Here is a 27,393-nt window from a genome sequence, read left to right as displayed (position 1 = left end):
GGCCCAGTCGTAAGTCTGGTTCTACAATGGTTAATAGCATCTAGGAACCATAGTGCTGATGGTGCTCCTGATACATAAGCCAAGCTGCCATAATCCAAACATGATAAAACGAGAGCTTTGTAGAGCTATAAAATGCTAGATTGGTCAAAACCCCAGGACGTGTTATCAAGACAGTGCGGGACACAAAAGTTTAAACTGGCCTGTCTGCTTAGGCTGTCGCATATACTGATGGAAAGTACACTGTAATTTGGACCCATATCTGTGAGAGTGAGGTACTAGTTCTGATGGTAGATACTATAAGTCAACTGTTCTCACAGTTCATCTGAATACTGATATGCATATACGAGCCTAGCAAGCAATAGTATCAGCATGTTGTGAGAATAAATGAAACTGCGCCTCTGGCCACAACAATGGGTGGGTTTTGCTCTGTGCTTAGCACCATGGACAGTAGGGGTATATCAACAGAGTCATTGGAGAGTAGTCATGGTGAATGACTGTATGGATCAAAAGCAAAAATTTCACTTTTGGCACAATCTGTCTGTTGATGATAAAACAGCTAGCCATATGAAATGTATCAAGGTATTAGTAACTTGCTGATCAGATAGCTCAGTTGAGAACAGTAAAGTCTGATTCTAGTGCAGAAAACCAACAGTAACAGGAAATAGTTATTATCAATAAGAGACCTCTTGTTAGCAATTAAATCAATTTACCAACTCAAACTGCAGCCCACTTTAGGACAGGAAAGGAGGAAGAGATTTACAAGATGGGAAGCAATGAGAGTGTAACAGGAGGAACACTGTAACTGAAACTTACCCAGCATTCCTTCTTTTGCCATTTTAAAAGGCAGCGGGCTCTGGCTTGGAGATATTTAGAGATCATAATTGTTGTTCAGCGGATGGTGCTTATAAAATCAAAGTGTCCTTCTCCGACATTTAATGCCTGTGATGATCTCCTGTATTCGCCAAGGGACTGGCCTCCGATGGAGGATTTTCAGGAAATTGGCAGTTCTGCTGAGTGTAGGATCTTGTTTGAGGGTCTCTTCAACAGTATCATGGGAGGTGTAACAGGTGTTATGGAAGTGCTGAATATGTGCCAGTCAAAGTTCCTAAGAATCCATTGCAAGGGCTATCCAGTTGAGTTTTGGCGTAACAGAAAAAAAACAGCCTGTCAAGGAGAGCTTTGTGAGCTTTCCATTGAAAAAAATTGTGTGTTCAACAAAAATGAGCAGAGGAGCCATTGTTCAGTACGCAAAGTTCAATATTTAAAAACGTATGCTCTAATAAATATCACATTCAGTGGTTTTAGAGCTGCCCCATAAATGCTTCTGAGCATTAAAATCAATCAGTAAAAGGAAGAGTGTGGGGTAGCTGGAAGATCAAATTGATCTCATGGTCTGTCATCTCTTCCTTGGGTATGGGGCAAGGAACGTTGCAAAGGGAGAATTCTATATTTGTTCATATTCATACCATATTTGTTCCATCATGGTATTAAGTGCATTTGGTCACTGGAGGTTGTCTCCAGGACTATCATACATGCTTCACTAGACGTTCTTTCAGGGTCAATTCTGTTCTTATAACAGACTCAATAATTATGTAAAATAAGTGACTATGCTGTACAGAATCAGGTTTTCTGAAGATAATATGTAGATCACTGAGTACAGTAAAAGCAAGTGCTTCATTCCAGCAAGGTGGCGATAATGGGCATTACAATTCCACTGGATTATGTTTGCATGTGTGTTCAATGGCAGTGCAAAAAGGATGCAATTTTTAATCAAAATCACTACCACATGCTGGTTGTCAGCTATGTGCATGATCTGAATAGTTGTGGTGGCGAAATCAAGCTTAAATGAGTGCTGTTGGGTCTGCCTGCAATGTAGTAACTTCTTCTCCTCAATGGCCTCCTCCGCCATACAAAATATGGATTCAGTACGAAAGAGTATCCAGATACGAGCCTAGTAAAGATGAGGAGTGGGCTATTCTGTAGCCAAATTTTCACATTTCTTGCAGCTGCTGGCTGTCATTATGGAGCAGGGATGCGATGGTTTGGGTAGTATGGCCAGGAGGGAAATACCCGAGGTGTCAGTCAACTATACAGCTTTAATATGATAACAGAGGGGACCATGATACACTGTGCAGATGTACTGGTAAGGGGAGGTGGGGAGGGAGGGAGGGAGGGAGGAGTACCTTCCCTCATACAAATGGATGACTTAAGATTGCCACTACAGCTCACTGACATGGTCCTCGTGGTATATGATGGAAGGCTTACATTTTGTGAGTAGCTTGCTCTCATCTGGAAAGTTGTTCCTGCCTTCTTGATATGTTAGATGATAAAAAGTCTTGAACATACATATTTTGTTCAACCTCTTGTGACACAGCAGGTTGTGATCAGGGGGGTGATTCTCAACATATTTGGTGCACTATGGTGGTTATACACAGGAGGTATACCTGTGCAGTGTTCATCTGCAATATCTACAGACAGATTTATTCATAAAACTAAATATTATGTGGTTAAATTTCATATTCTTAAACACCTCATAAGGATTTACATCACATTGGTAAACCACAATCTTAACTTTATCTGGAAGTCACCTTCAAAACCTAAGATGAATGCTCTGCTGTCTACATTGTTAATTTTAGGCCCTCACTGGACCCACTTGATAAAATGGATGCCATAATGTTCCAAATTGGCATCTCATTACTGATCCATTTGAAGTATGAGGTCCCTGTGGAACATCATTTCCTTGACTATATTAAGATCCCGTGATGGGTACTTGTGACAAAAATGTCACCAAATTTATCAAGCTTAATGGTATGTGACTGAGTGAAGAAAGCTGTGAGGCTGTTTTAATCAGTATAGATCCACTCCGCATTTTGTTTGTTGAGGTGACTTCACAAAACTTGTCTTCAATTTCCTCCACAATAATTATGGCTGTCATTTGAGAAGGATTCACTACCAGTGGTACAGACCAGGAATTGAGCCATATATCTCCCTCTTTGTTTCACAGGTCGGTTTTCATCTCAATTTATACTTACTGAGGGAACAGTATTGGGGTTATACTGAAATGAGTCGATCACTCTGACGAGTCCACCGAAACCATATGGCCATCAGCATGGTTCAATTTAATTCTTTTTTATGTGACTGGTTCGCCTGAATGCCACCAAGCCCCACCAGGACCTCTCCCGCAACTGCCCTCTGGCATGGAGGTCATCATTCAGAGTCCTGTGTCCCAAATAAGGTACACACACACTACAGGGAATTCATGGAAGGAACAGCACTGGCAGCATTCCCTGCATAGTCAGCACCTACCAACATACACATACCTCACAATCCCTCAGATAGACTGGCTATCCTGCTGTGTACCAGAAGGCCTTTAACTGTGGTTTGCACTACTGAAAATGTTTTTGAAGTGGAAAGTCAAACCCAGTGATAGGGGCAATTTTTTGGACAAACTGAAAGGTGTGTAGGATTTAACAAGAAAAGTAAAATTGAATAACAGAAAGCAGAGACCACACATTTCACTGATCATCCACCTTGCTGGAATGAAGCACCTGCTTGTACTTTACTCAGTGATTTTCATATTATCTTCAGAAAACCCGATTCTCTACAGCTTATTCACTTATTTTACATAATTATTGAGTCTATTATAAGAGCAGAATTGACTCTGAAAGAACATCTAGTGAAGTACGTATGATAGTCCTCGAGACAACCTCTAGTGGCCAAATGCACTTAATACCATGATGGAACAAATATGGTACGAATATGAACAAATATAGAATTTCCTTTGCAATATCAAAGATGGTATCTGTTGAAGGTTAAGTCAAAGGGATAAACAGTCAGGGAACTGAATTGTGAGACAGGAAGGGAATAAATGTTACAATGGCTGAGAGTCATGCTCACCAAACACATTCCCCTGGCAGGAGATCGGGGACGGAAGCAAGGATCATTTCCATAATATCCATAATATCCATATCCATGCTCACATTATTGTTAAAGTAATTTTAATGTATTTGTTGGTACTTGTCTTCCCTGAATATCTGAAGTCATGTTCTGTAACACAGATCACTGATCGTTTCACATGTGGCTACGAGGTGTGGCTAGAAAAAAACCGGACTAGTACTGGTGAAACAATAAAACGAATGCAATAAGGCTGAAAGTCGCGTGGCCTGTCACGTGACTCTCGCTCCGCCTACTGCTCGAGTTTCATCTGCCTCCTGCACTCAGTCTGCCCGTGGCGTCTGTTTTAAGTAGTTGACGTTTTGTCTGTGTGTCGGAAAATGTTGAGTGTACAGAAAGAACAGCGTGTTAACATCAAATTTTGTTTCAAACTAGGAAAATCTGCAAGTGAAACGTTTGTAATGTTACAACAAGTGTACGGCGATGATTGTTTATCGCGAACACAAGTGTTTGAGTGGTTTAAACGATTTAAAGATGGCCGCGAAGACACCAGTGATGACACTCGCACTGGCAGACCATTGTCAGCAAAAACTGATGCAAACATTGAAAAAATCGGTAAACTGCCAAACACTTTCCTTGTCAACTCCTGTTAACTCAGACACTGCTCTGATTGTTAAACGTCGATCTTGCCGAACAAGTTTACCGATTTTTTCAATGTTTGCATCAGTTTTTGCTGACAATGGTCTGCCAGTGCGAGTGTCATCACTGGTGTCTTCGCGGCCATCTTTAAATCATTTAAACCACTCAAACACTTGTGTTCGGGATAAACAATCATCGCCGTACACTTGTTGTAACATTACAAACGTTTCACTTGCAGATTTTCCTAGTTTGAAACAAAATTTGATGTTAACACGCTGTTCTTTCTGTACACTCAACATTTTCCGACGCACAGACAAAACATCAACTACTTAAAACAGACGCCACGGGCAGACTGAGTGCAGGAGGCAGATGAAACTCGAGCAGTAGGCGGAGCGAGAGTCACGTGACAGGCCACGCGACTTTCAGCCTTATTGCATTCGTTTTATTGTTTCACCAGTACTAGTCCGGTTTTTTTCTAGCCACACCTCGTATAAGTTTGAGACACTCTAGAAGATTTATATCATCAAAATAGTGATGTAACAAGCTCACAACCGAACTCAAATTCCATTCCCCATTTTAATGAGTATTCAGAACACATATTTTGAGACTGAAAAGATAACACAATTTAAAATATCACTATTTATTTGTGCAAGAAATGTCATCAACTTATGTCTTTCTTCTCCAATAGATTTTTAAAAACTTGTAATTAACAATTTCACTGTCACGCTCTGAGTTTGTTTTTGTCACACTGAATTTCACATTTTGCTGTTATGTATTATTGACCACTAGTCATATCAATACAAAAAAAGATGAACCTGTCATCAAATCAAAGATCGGTTAAGATGCTACAATGCTTTTCTATTCATTTAGGTTGTTACTGCTGGAAGCAATATGCTGTTGCCTTCCTCTAACCTTTGAAATGTCTTATCCAGGCTATCATAAAGGAACCTACACTTAACAGGACTCAGAACCATGATGCAACTTGTCATTTTTCACATTAAAAACCACTGCCAGAGGTGAAAAGTCATACATGATGGAGAAAGTTCCATTAATATGGTTATGTATTAATAGTAACAGCTACCAAAACAAAGACATTATTTAACAAATATAGATTGGTGATCAATAAAAACATTAAACATAATTAATAGAATAATAATTGCATACCTTGAAGGAACTGAAAACCAAATTGCGTACTGGCTGCCCAGTTATCTTCTCAATTACTGCCACAGAGGAGCTAATGACTTCCTCACTCTCATTCACAATGATGTATGGGTATATGTACTAAACACAAAAATACATACTGCTGTGATAATAATTTCATCAGATTGCAGCAAGCTGCTTCAAATATAATATTATAAATTTCATCTATCAATAACAATCAAGTTACAATATACAAAAATAGTCACAAATTAACACAGTTACTATGATCCTGTACATTCACATCTGCAAAATTTCTTTCAGTCTGAACATTTAAATCCGCTAACTCAAGAAATATGAAGCATGATTGTAAATTAGGATCATAAAATAATAACTATAAAGACAGTCATATTATAATATTTAATTAATGGAAGCTATTGTGTAGGACTTAATATGTCTCGGACAGGAAACACAGGGTGTAATTAGGAAAGAGACATGTATTAAGCTATCAGGCATCATCCAACTGGGAACTAGTTACATGTGGTGTCCCACAAGGTTCAATCTTAGGGCCATTACTTTTTCTTATGTATATCAACGACCTTTCATCTGTAACATTACAAAACCCCAAGTTTGTTTTGCTTGCAGGTGACACAAACATTGCAATAAATAGCAAATCAAATATTATCTTAGAAAGATCAATCAATGAAATTTTCACAGAACATTAAAAAATGTTTCCTAGCCGATTCAAGGTTTCCTGCCTGTATATGCTTAAAACATGATGAAAAAAAGATAGAAGAAATTGACAGTGCAAAATTTTTGGAATTACAGATTGACGATAAATTCAACTGGAATGAGAATACCACAGAGCTGATGAAGTGCTTAAACAAATATCTATTTGCAATTCCAAACACAGGTGATTAAAAATAAAAAAGCTATCATACGATGATTACTTTTATTACATGTCATACGGGATTATGTTTTGGGTAACTCATTAAGCCAAGCCAAAGTTTTCTGCATTCAAAAACTTGTAGGGCATAATAATAACAGAACATCCTGCAGAGGCCTGTTTAGGGTCTAGGGATACTAATTACTGCTTCCCAATATCTTTATCCCTTATTGAAATTTGCCATTAAAAATATATATCTTTTTCAAACCAATGGCACAGTTCATGAAATAAAATAAATAAGAATACTCTTCAAATAGATTTAAAGTCATTTTTTTCAGTCCAGAAAGGTTTATCTTAATCGGGAACACACATTTTCAATAATTTTCCAGCTGTCATAAAAAGTTGAACAACTAATAAAGTTCAGTTTCAGACAAGCTTAAAGGATTTATTGGTGGTCAACTCCCGCTAATACACTAATTAATTTCTACGTAGAACCAACTATTGTGTATATGATTTTGTTTTCTTCTTCTGGAGCATCAGTCATGTAAAATTTTCAAAAAGTTATTTCTGTTATTTGACTGTACATAAAATTCAAATAATGTGAGTGTCAGTACTATCTGACTTCTGTATAAATTCAGTGCAATAAAACTATTATTGCAAGTAAGTAGCACAATGTACTGAACATTTACATGTCCTGTGACAAGTCATTTATTGCCTTTCAAATGAAAGTATGTTTAAGATTTTTTTCACTTATTCCACATCCATGAGGGACATTTCATTTGAAATCTGTGGAAGGTACATTATCATATTTCATGTAAATATTTATTGCATTCTCTCATTTCTCTGATATGTCCTACATCCTTGAGGACCTCCTCATTATGGATCTGTTGGAACGAAAGTACACCCAATCTAATCTGACCCATATACCTTTATCTACTATCCGCATGCCAGTTGCATCTCTTCCGGGAATCTGTCGAATAGGAGCCATGTACTGTAGCGTGATGTGCATGAATAAATGTGTTGCAACAAAGTAATGACACTGAAAATGAAGTAAGTGGCAGACAGTTATGACAGAACAAAGCCTATTCATACTTGACACAGGGTGTGTGTTAGGAATTAATCACGACACAACATTTTTTTAATTCAAAAGGAATAAGGAAAATGCAGCATAAAAGGTCTCTAAGGGTAGCAGCAACTAGAGGAAAAAGCTAATCGTTCTGTGTTGAGCAACCATTTTTTTATGAAATTGTATTTAAATACACACAATATCTGTACAAAAAATAATATGAAATGAGAACAACCTGGAACTCTTGCAGAATGAGTTTTCCACCTGTATTATCGATCTGCTCTGCCACTTGTTCAAGTAGTAACATCAATGTGGATTCTCCCAGAACCGACACTTCTGAAAAGAGGAAAGGAAGCAGTCGATGGCCTTCTTGTAGTAATAGCGTGCGAGCAGACTCAAATCCAAATAGCTTGCTTGCTACTTGTAGCGTTGCCACAAAATTACGCTTAGATTTGGAATGGCTCTGTACAGCAAACATTACTATGACCTGTATGGAACAGAAAATTTATATAACTATTTCTGAGGTTATTTTCAATAATATTAAGTTTATTTGCAACAATGTCTTTATTACAAACTAATCTAAATGTACATTTAAAATCATTTACACTTCAAAAGGTACTAAGCAAGTGTCACAGATATGCTTCAAAACCCTTGGAAATATAGGAATGGTACATTTCAAATTTTTAACACACGTGTAACATTAATAGTTTACATAAAATTTTACAACACATAATAGTACTGGCATAGTTCTAAAAAAAAAAAAATGGTTCAAATGGTTCTGAGCACTATGGGACTTAACTTCTGAGGTCATCAGTCCCCTAGAACTTAGAACTACTTAAACCTAACTAACCTAAGGACATCACACACATCCATGCCCGAGGCAGGATTCGAACCTGCGACCGTAGCAGTCGCGTGGTTCCAGACTAGAGCGCCTAGAACCACTCGGCCAGCTGGCGTAGTTCTACTAAATATCTCAGTGTCACTGCTCTCCTTCCTTTTTCCCCCAGGGTTGATTATGATTCAGTGGAACAAAGCTATAAGCATTGCAGGATGCTGAAACATCATAGTTATGTTCATTAATCAGTGCACTCACAACATATATGGCATTGTAAGCAGTCATAATGTGAAATCTTTCATGTTTTGACATCAGCACGTTCTTTGTCACTTGGCAACACATGGTGATTTCTTTTGTGAAGTGCCTGTCAGTGTAAAGGGTTAAAAAGGTGAAGTTTTCAGTATGAGACGCAATGGCTACTGGGAAGAAAGACCATGCACTGCTAGTAAAATTGTTTTATCAAAATGGCTGCAATAGCAGTGCTGCAATACAGAAATATTGCCGACAGAAACAGCTGCGAAGAAGCCCCATGTCGACAAATGGGCTAAGAAGCATGAACACAAAATTTGAAGAAAAGGTGAATTAGGTGGTGCATCAGGGAGTGGAAGACAACCCACTCCCATGGCAGTTGATGAAGTTGCTGCAGCCATAGCCAATCGTGCAGCACATGCCTCAAATTCTGCAGTCAGTGCTTGGGGGAACTGTCTCGCCCCTGGTCAATAGTTCAGAAGATTTTGCAGCTCATTTTACACTGGTATCCCCACAAGATTCAAAATGTGCACTAAATGAAGCCCCAAGATAGGCTGAATCTCTAGGCAGCCTCAAGATGTGTGGCCTTCCAGACCCCCTTACATAAATCCATGTGACATCTGGTTGTGAGGATAACTGAAAGATCGTATCTATCAGGGATGTAGCTGGACTCTTCCTAATCTGAAAGACAGCATGCAATGACATATCGCTCTGATTACATCGGATATGTGAGCAACTGTTGACTATGCCGTGTTGTGGATGCAGCATGTTGCAGAGTCAGGAGACCACACTGAACACGTTCTAACTAATGACTATATTCTAATAAACATGCCAGAACTACTGTTATCAAGTGTTTGATTGTCTCTCCCTTTTCCTGTATCCACACCAAGTTCTGACAACTTAAAAGTGCCATATTTTCACCTTGTGGCAAAACTGGAACCACTATTTTTTTTCCAGCATACCCCATGAGCATATAGATTAATGAACATAATGTTTCAGCATCCTGTGATTACGGGCTGCACTGAAGCACTCAGAACACCTTCAGTTTAATTATAACCATATTGTGGAATCCAATCATTGTTAAAAAAATGAAAAAGCCATAGATCCCAACAGAGACCATTTCACCTGGCCACAAATGTTGATTTCGTCCACAAAGAAGTAATAGTCTTGTACAGTAATCAGAAAAGCCACTGTGAAGTTTGGGAAGAAGGAGACAGGTAATGGGAGAAACGATATAGTGAGGATGGGTCATATATCGTGTCTGGACAGTTCAGTAAGGAAGAAGGAAAGAAAGAAGATTAAGGTTTCATGTCCCATCGACAATAAGGTTATCAGAGATGAAGCAGAAGCTCGGATTATGTCAAAAATGGGGAATGTGCTGTTTCAAAGGAACCATTCTAGCATTTGCCTGGAACAATTTAGTGGAATCACAGAAAACCTAATCAAGGGTGATCAGAGGTGGATTTGAACAATCATCCTTCCAAATGCAAGTTAAGGGTGCTAACCACTGCACTGCCAGTAACATTCCTGGTTCTCAGGTCCAAATAAAAAAAAAATCTAATTATTTTACTGAAGGTACAGTGTGTTCAGAGACAAAACCCGTTCAAATACTTCTTAACCAAAAGTTTATGCTACAAGACATTTTTGAGGCTCTATTACCTAAAGCTCCAAAACTAATTGAGAGAAGTGGTCAACAATAAAAGAAACTCCAAAGACAAGTGAGTCTGTGAATGTGTGAATATGCTATTATTCATTACATAACAACAATAACTGCTTGTTGCACACTGTCAAAACTGTGGAACTTATTTATGTGACACATGCATTAATATTTACACGACACCAGACTTTTTTCAGGGATTTTTCAGAAATGCTAATTTTGAAGAGTCAGAGAACCCAAACTCAACTTTTGTGAACAATGTGCCATGCAGAGTTAGAGGTAAACACTTTCTATTGTTTTCCAGTTTCTTGTTTGCTATAGTAATAGAAGATGTACATTATTGCTTGTCACCTTATGAGGAATAAAGACTGTCTGAAAAAAAAAAAAAAAGAAAAAAAAAAAAAAAAAGAAACCGAAACACCAGGAAGACATGGTTGCATAATGATGTCACTTCATAAACTTGTACACACCATCAGTGTGTATGTAAGTGATTACAGCTGGAATCCTCTATGACAGGTAGAATGGCACCAGAATGAATTAGTGTTGTTCATGTTTAGTGATGTTACCAGACCTGACAGATATGTAAGGAGTGTGAACAGTATCAGATGCTGAGTGATCACTGTGAAGGATACAGAGATGCTATATACAGGGTTATTACAAATGATTGAAGCGATTTCACAGCTCTACAATAATTTTATTATTTGAGATATTTTCACAATGCTTTGCACACACATACAAAAACTCAAAAAGTTTTTTTAGGCATTCAAAAATGTTCGATATGTGCCCCTTTAGTGATTCGTCAGACATCAAGCCGATAATCAGGTTCCTCCCACACTCGGAGCAGCATGCCCCCATCAGTGAGTTCGAAAGCATCGCTGATGCGAGCTCGCAGTTCTGGCACGTTTATTGCCAGAGGAGGTTCAAACACTGAATCTTTCACATAACCCCACAGAAAGAAATCGCATGGTGATAAGTCGGGAGAGCGTGGAGGCCATGACATGAATTGCTGATCATGATCTCCACCACGACCGATCCATCGGTTTCCCAATATCCTGTTTAAGAAATGCCGAACATCATGATGGAAGTGCGGTGGAGCACCATCCTGTTGAAAGATGAAGTCGGCGCTGTCGGACTCCCGTTGTGGCATGAGCTAATTTTCCAGCATGTCCAGATACACGTGTCCTGTAACGTTTTTTTCGCAGAAGAAAAAGGAGCCGTAAACTTTAAACCGTGAGATTGCACAAAACACGTTAACTTTTGGTGAATTGCGAATTTGCTGCACGAATGAGTGAGGATTCTCTACCGCCCAGATTCGCACATTGTGTCTGTTCACTTCACCATTAAGAAAAAATGTTGCTTCATCACTGAAAACAAGTTTCGCACTGAACGCATCCTCTTCCATGAGCTATTGCAACCGCGCCGAAAATTCAAAGCGTTTGACTTTGTCATCAGGTGTCAGGGCTTGTAGCAATTGTGAATGGTAAGGCTTCTGCTTTAGCCGTTCCCATAAGATTTTCCAAACCGTCGTTGCTTTATTCTTTGACTTCCGTGGGCTACACGTGAAACTTGCCTGCACGCGTTCAACCGTTTCTTCGCTCACTGCAGGCCGACCCGTTGATTTCCCCTTCAGAGGCATCCAGAAGCTTTAAACAGCGCATACCATCGCCGAATGGAGTTAGCAGTTGGTGGATCTTTGTTGAATTTCGTCCTGAAGTGTCGTTGGACTGTTATGACTGACTGATGTGAGTGCATTTCAAGCATGACATACGCTTTCTCGGCTCTTGTCGCCATTTTGTCTCACTGCGCTCTCGAGCGCTCTGACGCCAGAAACCTGAAGTGCGGCTTCAGCCGAACAAAACTTTATGAGTTTTTCTACGTATCTGTAGTGTTTCGTGACGATATGTCAATGAATGGAGGTACAGTGAATTTATGAAATCGCTTCAATCATTTGTAAGAGCCCTGTACTTGTGTGAGGCAATCCCACATACTTGGGTGACACACCATTATCAGCACCTGACAGAGTTTGAAAGGAGCATCATGTAGGTCCCCACTTAGCTATTTGGTTGAATCATGTAATATCCAGATTTCTGGGACATTTGGATGTGACAGTGAAGTCATGTTGGAATGCATTGTTAGAGGTGAGGACACATACTTGTTGTTAAGGTTCCAGTCCACAATGTCTGACCACCACAAGGGGGGATCACTGTATTGTGGAGCTTTTACGTTGTAACTCCCACACATCTGCGCCTGCCACCCGAGAACAAGTGATTGACTCCATGTAACATTCTGTGACATCCTGCACCAATGGTTCGAGAGTAGCAGCAGCTCGACTAGGAAACTACTGTGCCAAGTGCAGGTTGCTGTCAGTGTCACAACACAAATGGCTGCATTTGGAATGGTGCCATGACCAGGAAGCATGGGCAGCTGATGAATGGTGTTGCATTGTGTTCGGTGATGAATTGTAGTTCTGCACTATCACTCATGACCATCATCCCCAATGTAGGGCGGTGATCTGGGGAGAGGTCCCATTTTTCCAAACTATGTCAAGGCTGGTAGTGATGGAGGGAACTCTGATGGCACAATGGTATCAGGACATCCTATGTACTCAAGTGTTACCTCTCATGTGACAGTATAGTTGTGCCCATTTTCGACAGGACAGTGCTTGTCCACACATTGCACATGTCTCTGTAAACTGTTTCGAAGATGCTACGATACTCCTGAGGCCAGCAAGACACCCAAATCTGTCCCTTACAGAACATATGTGGGGCCAGCTTGGATGTAAACTCCATCCCAGTCCCCGTATCCAGGATACCAAGTACAAGTTACATCAGTTGTGGGCCAGCTTGCCTCAAGAGAAGATACTTTGGATTTCCAACCAAATCAGTGCATGCATCCAAGCTAGAGAGAGTGTAGTGTCATACTGGTAAGCGGGCTCATGCTACTAAGTTCTTTGTAAATTTGACTCCATTTTGCAATCACTGAAATTTCATTTGGTCTTCTGGTCACCTTCACCATGCTTCACTTTTTGTTTTGTCAGACAATGACAAATGTGATAAAATGTGGAAATGTAAGTCTCCTGCTGCATTTCACAGATTTTATGTTTTATGCTCAAATTGTTAACATCTCATGTTTAATTTACTTATTTCCACAGCAAAACAATTAGAAGTACCTGAGAAATTTCATGCAAGTCTTCAGTATGTTCTAGAAAAACATTAAATTTTGCTACAGTACTTACACAGCCCAGCTGAAGTCGATATCTTGTAAATAACATTTGAAGAGATATGCCATGAGCTTTGACTATGGCATTTAAACACAGCCTGGAAACACTTGTACAACTTGCATTTACGTGTAAAGCCAAAGCTACAAGGGCAGCAGCAGTATGCAGCAGTATTCCTTCTATGCGCACATTACTGCAAAAGAAAAATATGGTGGAACTGGCAGTGTTGGTAGTAGTAGTTGTAGTAGTAGGAGAAGGGAGAATGAGCAATGGAAAGTGTAAGATTAATTACGGTAAATATAATAATAATATAAAATACACATTTATTTTGTTTTCCTTAGATACACTGTTGTAATCTGTAATCGACTTCAAAGTCACAATTTTTCATCATAGTGTAACAAGTGCTGATAAAATAATGAGGGGAATGGCAACAGCTCCAAAATAGATGTGATGAACTGCAAGCATATAAAATGCAAGTATACAGGATGCACATGTGCATGTATGCACACATGCACGAATGCAGGCGTGAGTTCCTACACACACACACACACACACACACACACACACACACACACAAAGGAGAGCCAAATGGACGAAGATACACTATGTGATCAAAAGCATCCGGACACCTGGCTGAAACTGACTTACAAGTTCGTGGCACTCTCCATCCGTAATGCTAGAATATGATATGGTGTTGGCCAACCCTTAGCCTTGTTGACAGCTTCCACTGTCACAGGCATATGTTCAATCAGGTGCTGTAAGGTTTCTTGGAGAATGGCAGCCCATTCTTCACAGAGTGCTGCACTGAGGAGAGGTATCGATTGTAGTCAGTGAGGCCTGGCAAAAAGTTGGCATTCCAAAACATCCCAAAGGTGTTCTATAGGGTTCAGATAAGAATTCTGTGCAGGCCAGTCCATTACAGGGATGTTAATTGTCGTGTAACCACTCCCCATAGGCCGTGCAATATGAACAGGTGCTCAATCGTGTTGAAAGATGCCGTCTCCATCCTCAAATTGCTCTTCAACAGTGGAAAGCAAGGTGCTTAAAACATCAATGTAGGCCTGTGCTGTGATAGTGCCACACAAAACAACAATGGTTGCAAGCCTCCTCCATGACAAACATGACCACACCATAACACCACCACCTCCGCATTTTACTGTTGGCACTACACACACTGGCAAATGACGTTCACCGGGCATTCACCATACCCACACCCAGCCATCGGATTGCCACATTGTGTACCATGATTCATCACCCCCACACAACATTTTACAACTGTTCAACCGTCTAATGTTTACACTCCTTACACCAAACGAGGCGTCGTTTTGCATTTACCGGCATCATATGTGGCTTATGAGCAGTCGCTCAATCATGAAATCCAACTTTTCTCACCTCCCGCCTAACTGTCATAGTACTTGCAGTGGATACTGATACAATTTGGAATTCCTGTGTGATGGTCTGGATAGATGTCTGCCTATTACACATCACGGCCCTCTTCAACTGTCAGCAGTCTCTGTCAGTCAACAGATGAGGCCGGCTTGTACGCTTTTGTGCTGTACGTGTTCCATCATGTTTCCACTTCAGAAACAGTGGACCTAGGGATGTTTAGGAGTGTGGAAATTTCGCACACGGACGTATGACACAAGTGACACCCAATCACCTGACCACGTTCAAAGTCCGTGAGTTCCTCGGAGCACCCCATTTTGCTCTCTCACAACGTCCAATGGCAACTGAGGTCCCTGATATGGAGTATCTGGCAGCAGGTGGCAGCACAATGCACCTAATAAGAAAAACATATTTTTGGGGGTGTCCTGATACTTTTGATCACATCATGTATGCAGAGCAAGTTGGCAGAAAGTAGTGAGACATAAAAGAAGGAAACACAAACTCCTCTCATCAAACAGGAATTTGATGAAGATATAATACATGTGCTTCGCAAATAATGTAGCTTTACTACCACTCCCAGAAACTCAACGATCTCGAATGTAATGAGCATCATCAAACAAGTCGTCATCCCCCCCTCCCCCCTCTCTCTCTCTCTCTCTCTCTCTCTCTCCTACAGCTGTTCTCCAGCATCTTGTACACAAAATGTGCAATTGCTCCACTGACTTCATACAATGTTTGCAAAGAATTACATCTTCAGGGCAGAGCCACTATGGTCAGTTTCAGCATTTTATCAACCTTTAGTTAATATACCTGTTGGAAAATCACTGCTGCTTATCACACAAAAGTTTCATACACCTGTGAAGAACTCTTGAAAGAGGTGCTGCATCCATTTACTTTCTATATATGGAATTAGAAATTAAATATGACCTCAATTACAGCACATCAGCTGATGGTGTCATGGTCTGGTATTGAAATATAATGCTACTTGGTATAAACATTAACTATAATACCTGGTATTTTTTCTTTCACAACTGTCACCAGGAAAGATGTCAGTCTTTTAGCTGTTTAGTTGTCATACTCGGAAAGAATAATGCACAATAGTGTAGCACAACTGGCAAATAGTGTGACTGCGTTCACATGCGTCTCTGACTGGCTACAGAATGCCCAGGCCAAGGCTGCAATAGAAAATGGTAGGTGGTTGTGTGTACAGATTTCACCCAGGCTATCCACAGGGAAATAGCCCACAGGCGAAACAGGTTTTATAACAGGAGTGGCATAAGAGCAGACTACAAACTGCATAGGCTGAACAGTCAACATAATGTCATGTTTCGGGTGGACTACAAATTTTACTGGGTGAATGATCAATATAATGCCATGTTTCAGGTGGACTACAAGTTGCATAGGCTGAATGGTCAGCGTAACGCCACTTTTTATGTAAGGATTTGGGTATGATACCATTAATTTCAGATCTCAATGAGAAGCAGAGAAACCCATGACACAAGATACAGTTGATGTTCTTAAGATACAAGTGACAAAGGACAATAAGAGAAGTAATGAAACACAGACTAAAGTGTTCTCTGACACACTGCCAAATTTTAATGTCTAATTAGATAGATAAAAAATCTAACTCACCAAGCAGCAGCAGAACACACACATAAAAACTGTTGTGACTGCAAGTTTTCGGAGCCAGAGGATCCTTCTTCAGGCACAACAGTTGGCGGGAAAGGAGCTTGAAGGAGGTGAGCAGATTTTTTATCTATCTAATTAAATAATTTTATCAATAATTGATTGTTTTCATTGTTAAATTCTAATGTCTGATTGGTAAAATATTTCAGCAACTTACCTTGTCGTCATCATCAGAAACATCTGATGTACTGAGCTGGTAAGTGAGCTGCCCTTTCCTTCATGATGTCCCTCTATTCCCTCACCTGGCCTCCCCATGATCTTGTTTATGATGTTCCATCTGACATCATCTTCTCATGGGTGGTCTCTATTCAGAATCAATCTGTAGACAGTTTGCCACCATAGATGTCACTTGACATTTACGTGCTCTGTAATGTCCCCTTCCCCTGGGTCATTTTGCAGCAGCCAGTGATCCGTACCAAGTCAGTTTTCAGCAGAACCATTGGAATTTTTTGTTACATCTACCAGTTGAACAGGTGCTGAAGAAATGCTGGTACCACTTACAAAATAGCAATCTGCATGTGTATGCAGATAACATTGCTCCTTCTGTAACTTAAGCATAGGTCGCCAAGATTTACTGAGTTGGTAGCCAGGGTTTATGTTGATAAGGGCTTCCCTCAACTTGTTCTGCATTGCCTTCATGTTGACACTCCCCCACAATGTGGGAGGTTGAGCAAACATTTTTGTCTCATAATAATTAGTGGACTGCTTGTGCTCCAGACAGTGCTCAGATACTGCACATTCACTGGTTTGCTCCAACCACTTGTTGCTTTGTGTTCCACACAATGACACTCTATTTTCCTGTCATTTGATAAATGTATACCACATTCACAAGGAATACTGTAGATCCCTGGCTTCCATAATTCTAAACTGTCCTTTAGATTACAAGAAAGTTGACTGTCTGTGTCAATGGGCACATCACACATTTGAAGCTATACTTCCTGAGGATTTATGCAGAAATGGAATCCGCTTTCTGCAGGTGTGCCAGCACCTTTAGTTTCTCCTCTTCCAGTTCTTCTTCATGACTGAGGTGCTGATGGACCAACACATTCAGTTTGCATTGTGGAACAGCAGTTTTTATGGGAACCTCTCATAAATGTTGAAGTTAAGCAGCCAAACATTCTTTACCTGATGCATCGTAAATTAAGGCCCTGCTTTTTTGCTTAGAAGAGGAGCATACTGAAGACTTTCATTCACCACAGCCAAAAGCACAAGAAGCAGTAAAGTCAGTCTGGTGGAGAGTCAGCAGTGGTGATGCGAGTGTTGGAGTTATGAGCAATCAATGATAGTTGCTGCAGTTGAAAGAATTTTTTATTAGTTAAACAGTTAAAAACCACAAACTGTTTGGAAGATTTTATTACTGTTTGTGCATGTAAACTGATACAGAGTGACGTCATGCGTCTTCAAGGTGGGACGACAGCAGTTCACTACATGCTGTGGTACCGGCTGGCTTCGCAGTTATTCTGTACTGTGGAATCCCAGCTTGGAGAAGCAGGGTGCACAACTGAATAAAAGGCACGCTGTGCCAATGGTGCTGATGTCATGGAAAACATACAACACTTAGTTATCTGTCAATTTACACAGGAATGTCATTCCTTGTTGTCAGACAGAGTTCATATAAAGTCATATCAGATGTATGAACACTAACTGTATATGTGGTGTTGCCTTATATACACCAATTGTGACAGAAGTGACAACATAACTGTGATCAGGGTAAGTGCTTTCTATTATTTAGCATAGAGTTGAAAATGTATTGAAGCTTCCAGATTCCAGCACACAGCTTCAACACAGAAATAGTCCATATTAACGCAAGCTATATGATTTACCCCAGCATTTATTCAAGATGCAGCAGTTCCGGATTTGAGGATAACAACAGTTGCAATCTAACATGCATTTCACAAACTAGGGAATACTTCAGGGGTGTGTGTGTGTGTGTGTGTGTGTGTGTGTGTGGAAAAGGGGGGGGGATGTTTACCCACTTGAGAGAGAGAGAGAGAGAGAGAGAGAGAGAGAGAGAGAGAGAGAGAGAGAGAGTACTTTAAGCTAGCTCAAAGGTTAGTGTTGTTTATACAATTTTAAGCATGCCCGAGTGACACTAACCACTCGTCTGGTGGTTAGTAGCTGCCTGTCTTCAGTTTTGTATATTCTTCCCATACCAAAACTATCATCATATTATTTAGTGCAAAATTCAAATGTTGTGAATCTAACAGTTAATAAAATGGTGAATTAAGATCCAACAGTGTAGTATTGACTATGATAATACACAGATGTATCTGAAGCTTGTAACAATTTTCTTATGTAAACACAGATTACTTCAAAATGTTTTGATAATGTCAAGGAAAACAAGAATTAAATACCATACACTGGGAACAAACAATATAACTCCTTTTTTACTGAGTAAGTTACAGTAATGGATACATATTTCATAAGGACATTTCTTCCTGTCTGCAATTCCCCCATATAAGAAAATAAAGCTAATCAAAAGATGCAACTATGCCTCAGGGAACTACCAGCAATCCAGTTCCTTGCTAAAAACATGAATACATTTTGCTTCAGATTTACTACCAACTATACAATCATTAAGAGTAACTGCAGAAAATGATGTACACTTAATACAGCTCACAACTTTTGACAGCCAAAAATCAAACAATTACAAAAAAAATGTAGTACTACTACTACTACTACTAACCATCCAAGTGTCTTCAGAGTGAAGATAAGTGACTCCTGTAAAGGCTTGTTTTTTGTGTGAAGAGCTTTCCGTACTGCAGCCATGATATGCTGGGAAAGCTCAGACAGGAGCTCTTGCTGACACTCCTTACGCTGGCCAATTATTAAATGGTGAACATGCTTCGAAAATGCTGAGCGCACACTGCTATCTGGATCGGACAGCATGGTAAGCCACTGACTGAAAGGAAGGCCTTTTGGATGAGAAAATGCCACTGGAAAATGTCTTGCAAGCGATGGTAAAAACATAGCAGCAGCACGTTTCATAGGCGATGTACTTGATTCCACTGCCAATGTTGTTAATCCTGCCAGAAATTCCATGGTATCACTGTTCAAAGACAGTTGCACCTGAGGCCCATCTTTTGACTGGCAGTCAGTACACACAAGTTGCAAGTCCAGTTGATTCCCAGTTAATTTCCTGTGATGAAAAAAATGCGCTTTTTTAGTATGTTAGGTTTTACCACAAATATGTGTATATAATTCTGTGTAATTCCTTCTAAATTTAAAGGGAACTATGATACACAAAAGAGAGAAACATTTCATATGCAGAGGGAAACAGCATCATCAATTTGTTCCAACAAAATAAATTGGCAGTAAATAGTAGTGTATGTTACATTAAGATGAGATAGGAAAAAAATGTGACCGACATATTCTGACTGAACAGATACAAGCCGTGTGTCAATAATGGCCATTAAGGTGCAAGAAAACGACCATGGTTGTGTCAAGGATCACCAGTTTTCACCTTTATAATCTGTTTTATGAATGCTCCTAAGTTTATTTCAGTGCTCTCAGCTAATTAATCCACAGCCACAGTTCAACAATGCAAATCAAATTCATGGAAAAATAAAAATAATAACAAAAACTTTACTAATTTCATCAACCTGGGTCCTAAGGATTCCAAGGTCGCCTGCCAGAAGCCAGAATAAATGAGGAGTGACAGAAAACTATATCTCTCAAAAAAATATCTGATAGTACCATTTAAGAGCCCCTTGCCAAAATTAAGACAAATATCTTAAAGACAGTGAAAGCTGAGAACGTGGACATAGGAATGATAGAGCTGGCAACAGTGGCAGCCTATTATCCAGGGCTATAATGAATGGAGGGGCTTGATGGTTCCAGGTGGTGGTGGTGGTGGTGGTGGTGGTTGATCTCAGTATCATTTGTTCCAAACATTAGAGGCATCTCATTTGGTATTGTTCTTATTTTAGAAATTCAGGGATAATGCTCTTATAGTTCGTGTTCTCTACAATTTACAATTTCAGATCACAAAACAGGAAGTTTACATAAGCACAGCACTACCCTGGATACAAAATCAGATGAGGAATCTACCATTAAGTTCAAAAAAATGGTTCAAATGGCTCTGAATACTATGGGACTCAACATCTTAGGTCATAAGTCCCCTAGAACTTAGAACTACTTAAACCTAACTAACCTAAAGACATCACACACACCCATGCCCGAGGCAGAATTCGAACCTGCGACCGTAGCAGCCTCGCGGTTCCGGACTGCAGCGCCAGAACCGCACGGCCACCGCGGCCGGCTACCATTAAGTCTTGTAATGTCTACAGACCAAGGTCTCTGGACAAACCCTGTACTTGTGGTGAAGGAGAACTGGAATATGCTGAAATGCCTTCTGAAGTTTAAATTCAAAAGGGAGTACCATTATCTAACACTGAATTTAAATTCCCAATACAGCAAAAGAAAGCATAAAACAATTTAGAAGAGAAACTGAAACAGCTAATAAGGTCAGTCAGATCAAACCCCAAGAACAAATTTCTGAAGGAACACAGAAAACATTGTGATTTATGATGAGTAAAAAAATAGCTGTGTTAAAGTAGAAGTGTGAAAAAGAACTAGAACAAAAAAGCTCATAAATGGAGAAACTGTTCAAAAGAACCTGCGAAAAATCTAAGCTTACAAAAACAAAATAAACTTTCACCAAAAATACACTCCTGGAAATTGAAATAAGAACACCGTGAATTCATTGTCCCAGGAAGGGGAAATTTTATTGACACATTCCTGGGGTCAGATACATCACATGATCACACTGACAGAACCACAGGCACATAGACACAGGCAACAGAGCATGCACAATGTCGGCACTAGTACAGTGTATATCCACCTTTCGCAGCAATGCAGGCTGCTATTCTCCCATGGAGACGATCATAGAGATGCTGGATGTAGTCCTGTGGAACGGCTTGCCATGCCATTTCCACCTGGCGCCTCAGTTGGACCAGCGTTCGTGTTGGACGTGCAGACCGCATGAGACGACGCTTCATCCAGTCCCAAACATGCTCAATGGGGGACAGATCCGGAGATCTTGCTGGCCAGGGTAGTTGACTTACACCTTCTAGAGCACGTTGGGTGGCACGGGATACATGCGGACGTGCATTGTCCTGTTGGAACAGCAAGTTCCCTTGCCGGTCTAGGAATGGTAGAACGATGGGTTCGATGACGGTTTGGATGTACCGTGCACTATTCAGTGTCCCCTCGACGATCACCAGTGGTGTACGGCCAGTGTAGGAGATCGCTCCCCACACCATGATGCCGGGTGTTGGCCCTGTGTGTCTCGGTCATATGCAGTCCTGATTGTGGCGCTCACCTGCATGGCGCCAAACACGCATACGACCATCATTGGCACCAAGGCAGAAGCGACTCTCATCGCTGAAGACGACACGTCTCCATTCGTCCCTCCATTCACGCCTGTCGCGACACCACTGGAGGCGGGCTGCACGATGTTGGGGCGTGAGCGGAAGACGGCCTAACGGTGTGCGGGACCGTTGCCCAGCTTCATGGAGACGGTTGCGAATGGTCCTCGCCGATACCCCAGGAGCAACAGTGTCCCTAATTTGCTGGGAAGTGGCGGTGCGGTCCCCTACGGCACTGCGTAGGATCCTACGGTCTTGGCGTGCATCCGTGCGTCGCTGCGGTCCGGTCCCAGGTCGACGGGCACGTGCACCTTCCGCCGACCACTGGCGACAACATCGATGTACTGTGGAGACCTCACGCCCCACGTGTTGAGCAATTCGGCGGTACGTCCACCCGGCCTCCCGCATGCCCACTATACGCCCTCGCTCAAAGTCCGTCAACTGCACATACGGTTCACGTCCACGCTGTCGCGGCATGCTACCAGTGTTAAAGACTGCGATGGAGCTCCGTATGCCACGGCAAACTGGCTGACACTGACGGCAGCGGTGCACAAATGCTGCGCAGCTAGCGCCATTTGACGGCCAACACCGCGGTTCCTGGTGTGTCCGCTGTGCCGTGCGTGTGATCATTGCTTGTACAGCCCTCTCGCAGTGTCCGGAGCAAGTATGATGGGTCTGACACACCGGTGTCAATGTGTTCTTCTTTCCATTTCCAGGAGTGTAATACCAGAAATTTTTAACAAACTTTTCAAAATATACTTAAAGTGTATCCTGAACAAGAATTTGTTCTGAAGATGAAAATGGTGTAATACAGTGTGGAAAGTTTTGACACAAAGTCAATCATTTATTGAGGAGTAAGGTGCACACTCACTGAATAGAAGAAGTGTTGAGTTACTGACAGGTACACACAAAAGACAAAGAAAACTAGCTACTTGTCAATATAAATCCTTTGTCAAGCTACACACACACACACACACACACACACACACACACACACACACAGAGAGAGAGAGAGAGAGAGAGAGAGAGAGAGAGAGACCAGAAATACTGCCTTAGGGAAACACATTGACAGTCACACTTGTGACCTGAAGCCAAAATTATATACAGTAAAAAATAAATAAATTGCCCAACTTTTGTAGACAATTTTGCAACAATTTCAGTAAATCTGGCACAAACATTTTCTCAAATAAATTCTCTGGAAAGAATAGTCAACAGAACTGGTCTCGGAAACTAGGCTGAAAAAGCATAATTCAGGAGAAATATAGGAATGTGCCTAAATACATGAAACATAAATATTTACAACAGAATGAGATCGCAGACTCAGACATGTTGGAGAAACCATACAGCAGTATGAACTAGAAGAAATAGTAATATATGCAGAGTTAAAAAAATTAGAAAGAGTATACAGTTTAACTTAAAATATCTACATCAATAAATATATGTCTACATGACTAAAGCACTGTAACACATTGGTAAGAGGAAAAGATTTATAGACATGTGAATGCTTAACAATGAACTACAAGCAGGACAGGGTGCATATACTTGAAATATGCAGTACTAGAGAAATAATGGATGCAATACAAATTAAAGGTGGTTGAAAAAGAGAAGTGATAAGGAAATGTTCTGCAATATACAGAAATCATCAGAAATACTGGACACTTCTACTGAATGAATGTAATATGCTAACAAAACAAATATTTCTGTATATGTGGAAAAAGAAGTTAAAAACAGCATGGATTGCAGAAATAAGAAAAAAAACTGTACAGAAACATCAGCAAAGAATTGGAAATAATACAAAGAAACACTTTAAGAATAAAATACTAAATTTAGAAGGCTTTCAGCACACAACAAAAGAAAGAAATCAGGAATTATATGAAAAGAACATAGGAAAAGACAACATTTCGAGAAGATGTAGTACAGCTATATAGAAAACAACAAAGAAAGAGGAACTGAGGTTGTTACATGATCCCAGTTTGTCTGTAGGAAGATTAAAAAACTTTATATGTAGTTCTCTAAGAGGAAATAATATTAAATTTAATGTTTTTGTCATTATGAACGCCTCAAAAAATTTATGTTTCAGTACGTGACCAAACACCAACCACTATCAAACTTAAGTAAATCTGTAACTTGCATTGGATCCATTATTTTTCTAATAGCAGTATTTCAAGAATCTCTATTCTGTCCAACCTATAGTTCACTGATAAGCATTCAAATGCATGTACGTAGAATTTTCTCTGCATAGCGTACAAAATGTTCCACTGACACAGGACACATCACACTCCCTTTGTCAGGAAACTTCCAGAACAGGTGTTAAAAAAGGAACAAATGTTTTTATGTTGCCTGGTATGCATGTGTCTCTAAAATGACCTTTGTCATGTTTCCGTGCAAACACACCAGGTGGTAGGGCTACGCTTAGCAACAAACTCTTTGGGTTCTTGGTACATTAGTTACGGTGACACACTAGATGCTGGTTGTGACCAAGGAGTAAACATTAACTACTGCGTGAAGCTCGAGAAAATAACTAACAAAATGTGGACAGTGATTAAAGAAGTCACATTTTCAAGTGGCACAAAAGGTTTCATGAGGGAAGAGATCCAATGCAAAATTACCCCAGAGCTGGTCACACATCTGCAGCACATACTGATGCAAACGTGGAGCGTATAAGGCAGTTACTGCAAGAAGACCGTCATGTAAATGTATGTGTGATACCAGAAGAACTTAATTTGAATCTTAACGCGTATCATAACGTTTTACGCAAAGATTTTGGGAAATGGAAACTTAGAGCAAATCTCATCTATCACACATTAACAGATAAAACAGAAAGAGGAAAGGTGAATAATTTCTGCTGAACTACTGGATAGAGTCAGACTGGATACAGTTCTGGATAACAAAGCTCCAAGACAGTCAAATGACAGCCTTCGAGAACAAAGACAATGTTGATCACAGTCTTTGATAGTAAAGGGTTAGTTCACCGTAAGTATATTCCTCCAGGCCAACCAGCAAAGCAAACTCTTTACATTGAAGTCTTGAAATGTTTGCAACAAGCAATTCAACAACACTACCTGATTGTGACATTCTCAGGATGGGTACTTACTGCAAGACCCCATATTGCTACATCTGTTACTGAGTATCTGGCCAGGTATTCTGTTATTTCCATCCCACATCTGGCATATTCACCCAACCTCTTGTCTTGAAAGTTTTTCTTGTTTCCACAAGTGAAAAGGTGACTGAAAGAAAAACTTCATCAAGATATCACAGACATTCAATGGGCTGTGACAAATGAATTTACAAGCATCACAGTTGAAAATTTCCCTGCCTGCCTCCAAGACCTCCAGAAACATTGGACTGGCAACTGTGTGTACATAGCCAAGGGGACTATTTCAAAAACCGCCCTGGAAATTTTCTGACAAAGGGAATATTTCCACTTCCCCATTTTTCTTTAAAAAGGTACGCTGATATCTTAACCTTATCTTAAAATGCTAAGTATATGGATCAATTCTACAATAACATCAGTAGTATTTTGTAGTGACCACTTCTCCACACAAGTATAAAACAAAAGAAAAGTGAAATTCAAATAAAAATATATTAAACTAAAATAAACATATGTTGAAGTCATTACCTATCACACAAACAAAATTACATTTAATGTAGCTTCAGCTCTTTGAACCTAAAATTTACACTCTCAGTAGCCCAAAAATGACCTACAAAAATAAATGTGTCACAGGAAGAAGCTAAATAATTTATTATGTGAATTACAAGAGAAACAACATCCTACAACAAGCAAGTTTGGAGTCTAAATACAGAACAATTCACCAAATACTGGAGAACATACAAACAGTAGTAGTGTGCATGAGAGAGAGAGAGAGAGAGAGAGAGAGAGAAGGAGGAGGAGGAGAAGAGGAAGATAGTAATAAAAACATTTACAGATATTGGCAGAATCTCAGACAGATTAATATGATTTATTTTAAAATGAACAAACAATATTTCATAGAAACCACACAGTCTACGCACAAAATATTTGCATTCCAATGGGGAGACAGGGGACCTATAAACAGAGTCACAAAGATGGATACAAGCCAATAAATAAAGAGACAGAACGGCTGGCTAGCACCTGCATTCAGGAAGCGAAGTGTGTAATACTGTCAATAGACACATATAGAAGTAAAGGCGATACGCTTCCTAGCTTTTGGAACTCATATTTCCTTCCTTGGGGAGGATAAGTTGGAGAAGGTTAACAATGAAGGGCACATCACTCAGACCCCAGCTAAAAACCTGTCAACCTCCCCTTTACAAAGACAAAATAGTCACTACAATTATCAACAAGCACAGAGAAAAAAACTAAGTCTTAATCGAGCAGACAAATTAGGTGGGTTTAAAACCAGGTAAAAGACAATAGACACTTTGCAGCTGATAACTAACGTGAAGAACAGAGCAGGCTTATGAGTGTAACTCTTCAAATTGGATTTGTAGGCTCTGTGAAGTGTTTGAACGCAATCTGCTGTTCTTATCCTCGTGCTGTGAAGTCCAACATTATGAAACTACACATTAAAGAAAACTGAATATTTAGGATACATTAACTTACATTATGATAAATAATTCTTCTGTTGCTGTTTGACAGAGTCACTTCATACTTGTAAATGAAAGGCACAACAAAGTGGATGTTCTACAGTATTAATACATTTATTTAAGCAGTTTTTGGCTTACAACGGCACCATCAGTCACTAACTGACTGATGTACATCTTTTAAAATGAAAACCAGTTAACTACACAAATTAGTACTGTAGAATATCAAATTTTCTAACGATGACATTGTAAGACGGAAGCTAGTTAACTAAAAAATTAATACTATAGAATAAGCTGTTCCAACTCTGCACCATGTTGTGTAAACATCCACAGCTAGCATAGTAGTATACGTACAGGTTGGTAGGCTAACTGCAGGCAGTTGTATTACATTGCGTTCTCACCACATTCTGTCACATGTGCGAGTCATTTGCCCACCCCTGCCCATGGAAGATCAGTGAAGGAACATAGGCTACAGCCCAGCTTCCTTACTGCCTCCCATGCACCTGTTTGCCCACCTCTGTCTGGCTGGTTGAGCTAGAACAGCCTGCCATAGAACTTCATAATTTTTCATGATTTTTATTTATAATATTCAAATATATTTGTTTAAAAAATAGCCGTGAACATATCATACATGAATAGAATAGTGGGAAATTAATGCTTATGGTCCACTATGTCATATTGGTGGTTTGTAGAATACGAGGTGTTTGAAAAAGAACTTCCTAGTTTTAAATATAAATTTATGGGGAAACTAATCAAAAATTACATCAATGAGTACATATCGTGAAAGATAATTCCTTCAAGTTTTGTTT

General features: G+C 40.0%; 1 protein-coding gene across 1 annotated transcript in view; it reads right to left on the bottom strand.

Annotated features, from left to right (window-relative positions):
- Positions 1-27,393, bottom strand: part of LOC126457965 (serine/threonine-protein kinase ATR) — a 359,569-nt gene that overhangs the window by 200,789 nt on the left and 131,387 nt on the right. Inside the window, exons 13-16 of the mRNA XM_050094723.1 lie at positions 19,339-19,791; positions 13,599-13,773; positions 7,858-8,109; positions 5,698-5,814 (exon numbers count right to left, since the gene is read on the bottom strand). Of these exons, the coding sequence (XP_049950680.1) occupies positions 5,698-5,814; positions 7,858-8,109; positions 13,599-13,773; positions 19,339-19,791 (997 nt within the window). The remainder of the gene's footprint in view (positions 1-5,697; positions 5,815-7,857; positions 8,110-13,598; positions 13,774-19,338; positions 19,792-27,393) is intronic.

This window comes from Schistocerca serialis, chromosome 2, assembly GCF_023864345.2.
Source record: "Schistocerca serialis cubense isolate TAMUIC-IGC-003099 chromosome 2, iqSchSeri2.2, whole genome shotgun sequence".
NCBI lineage: Eukaryota > Metazoa > Arthropoda > Insecta > Orthoptera > Acrididae > Schistocerca > Schistocerca serialis.
Note: the sequence above shows the minus strand (reverse complement) of the source record. Positions and strands in the feature narration are given on the sequence as shown.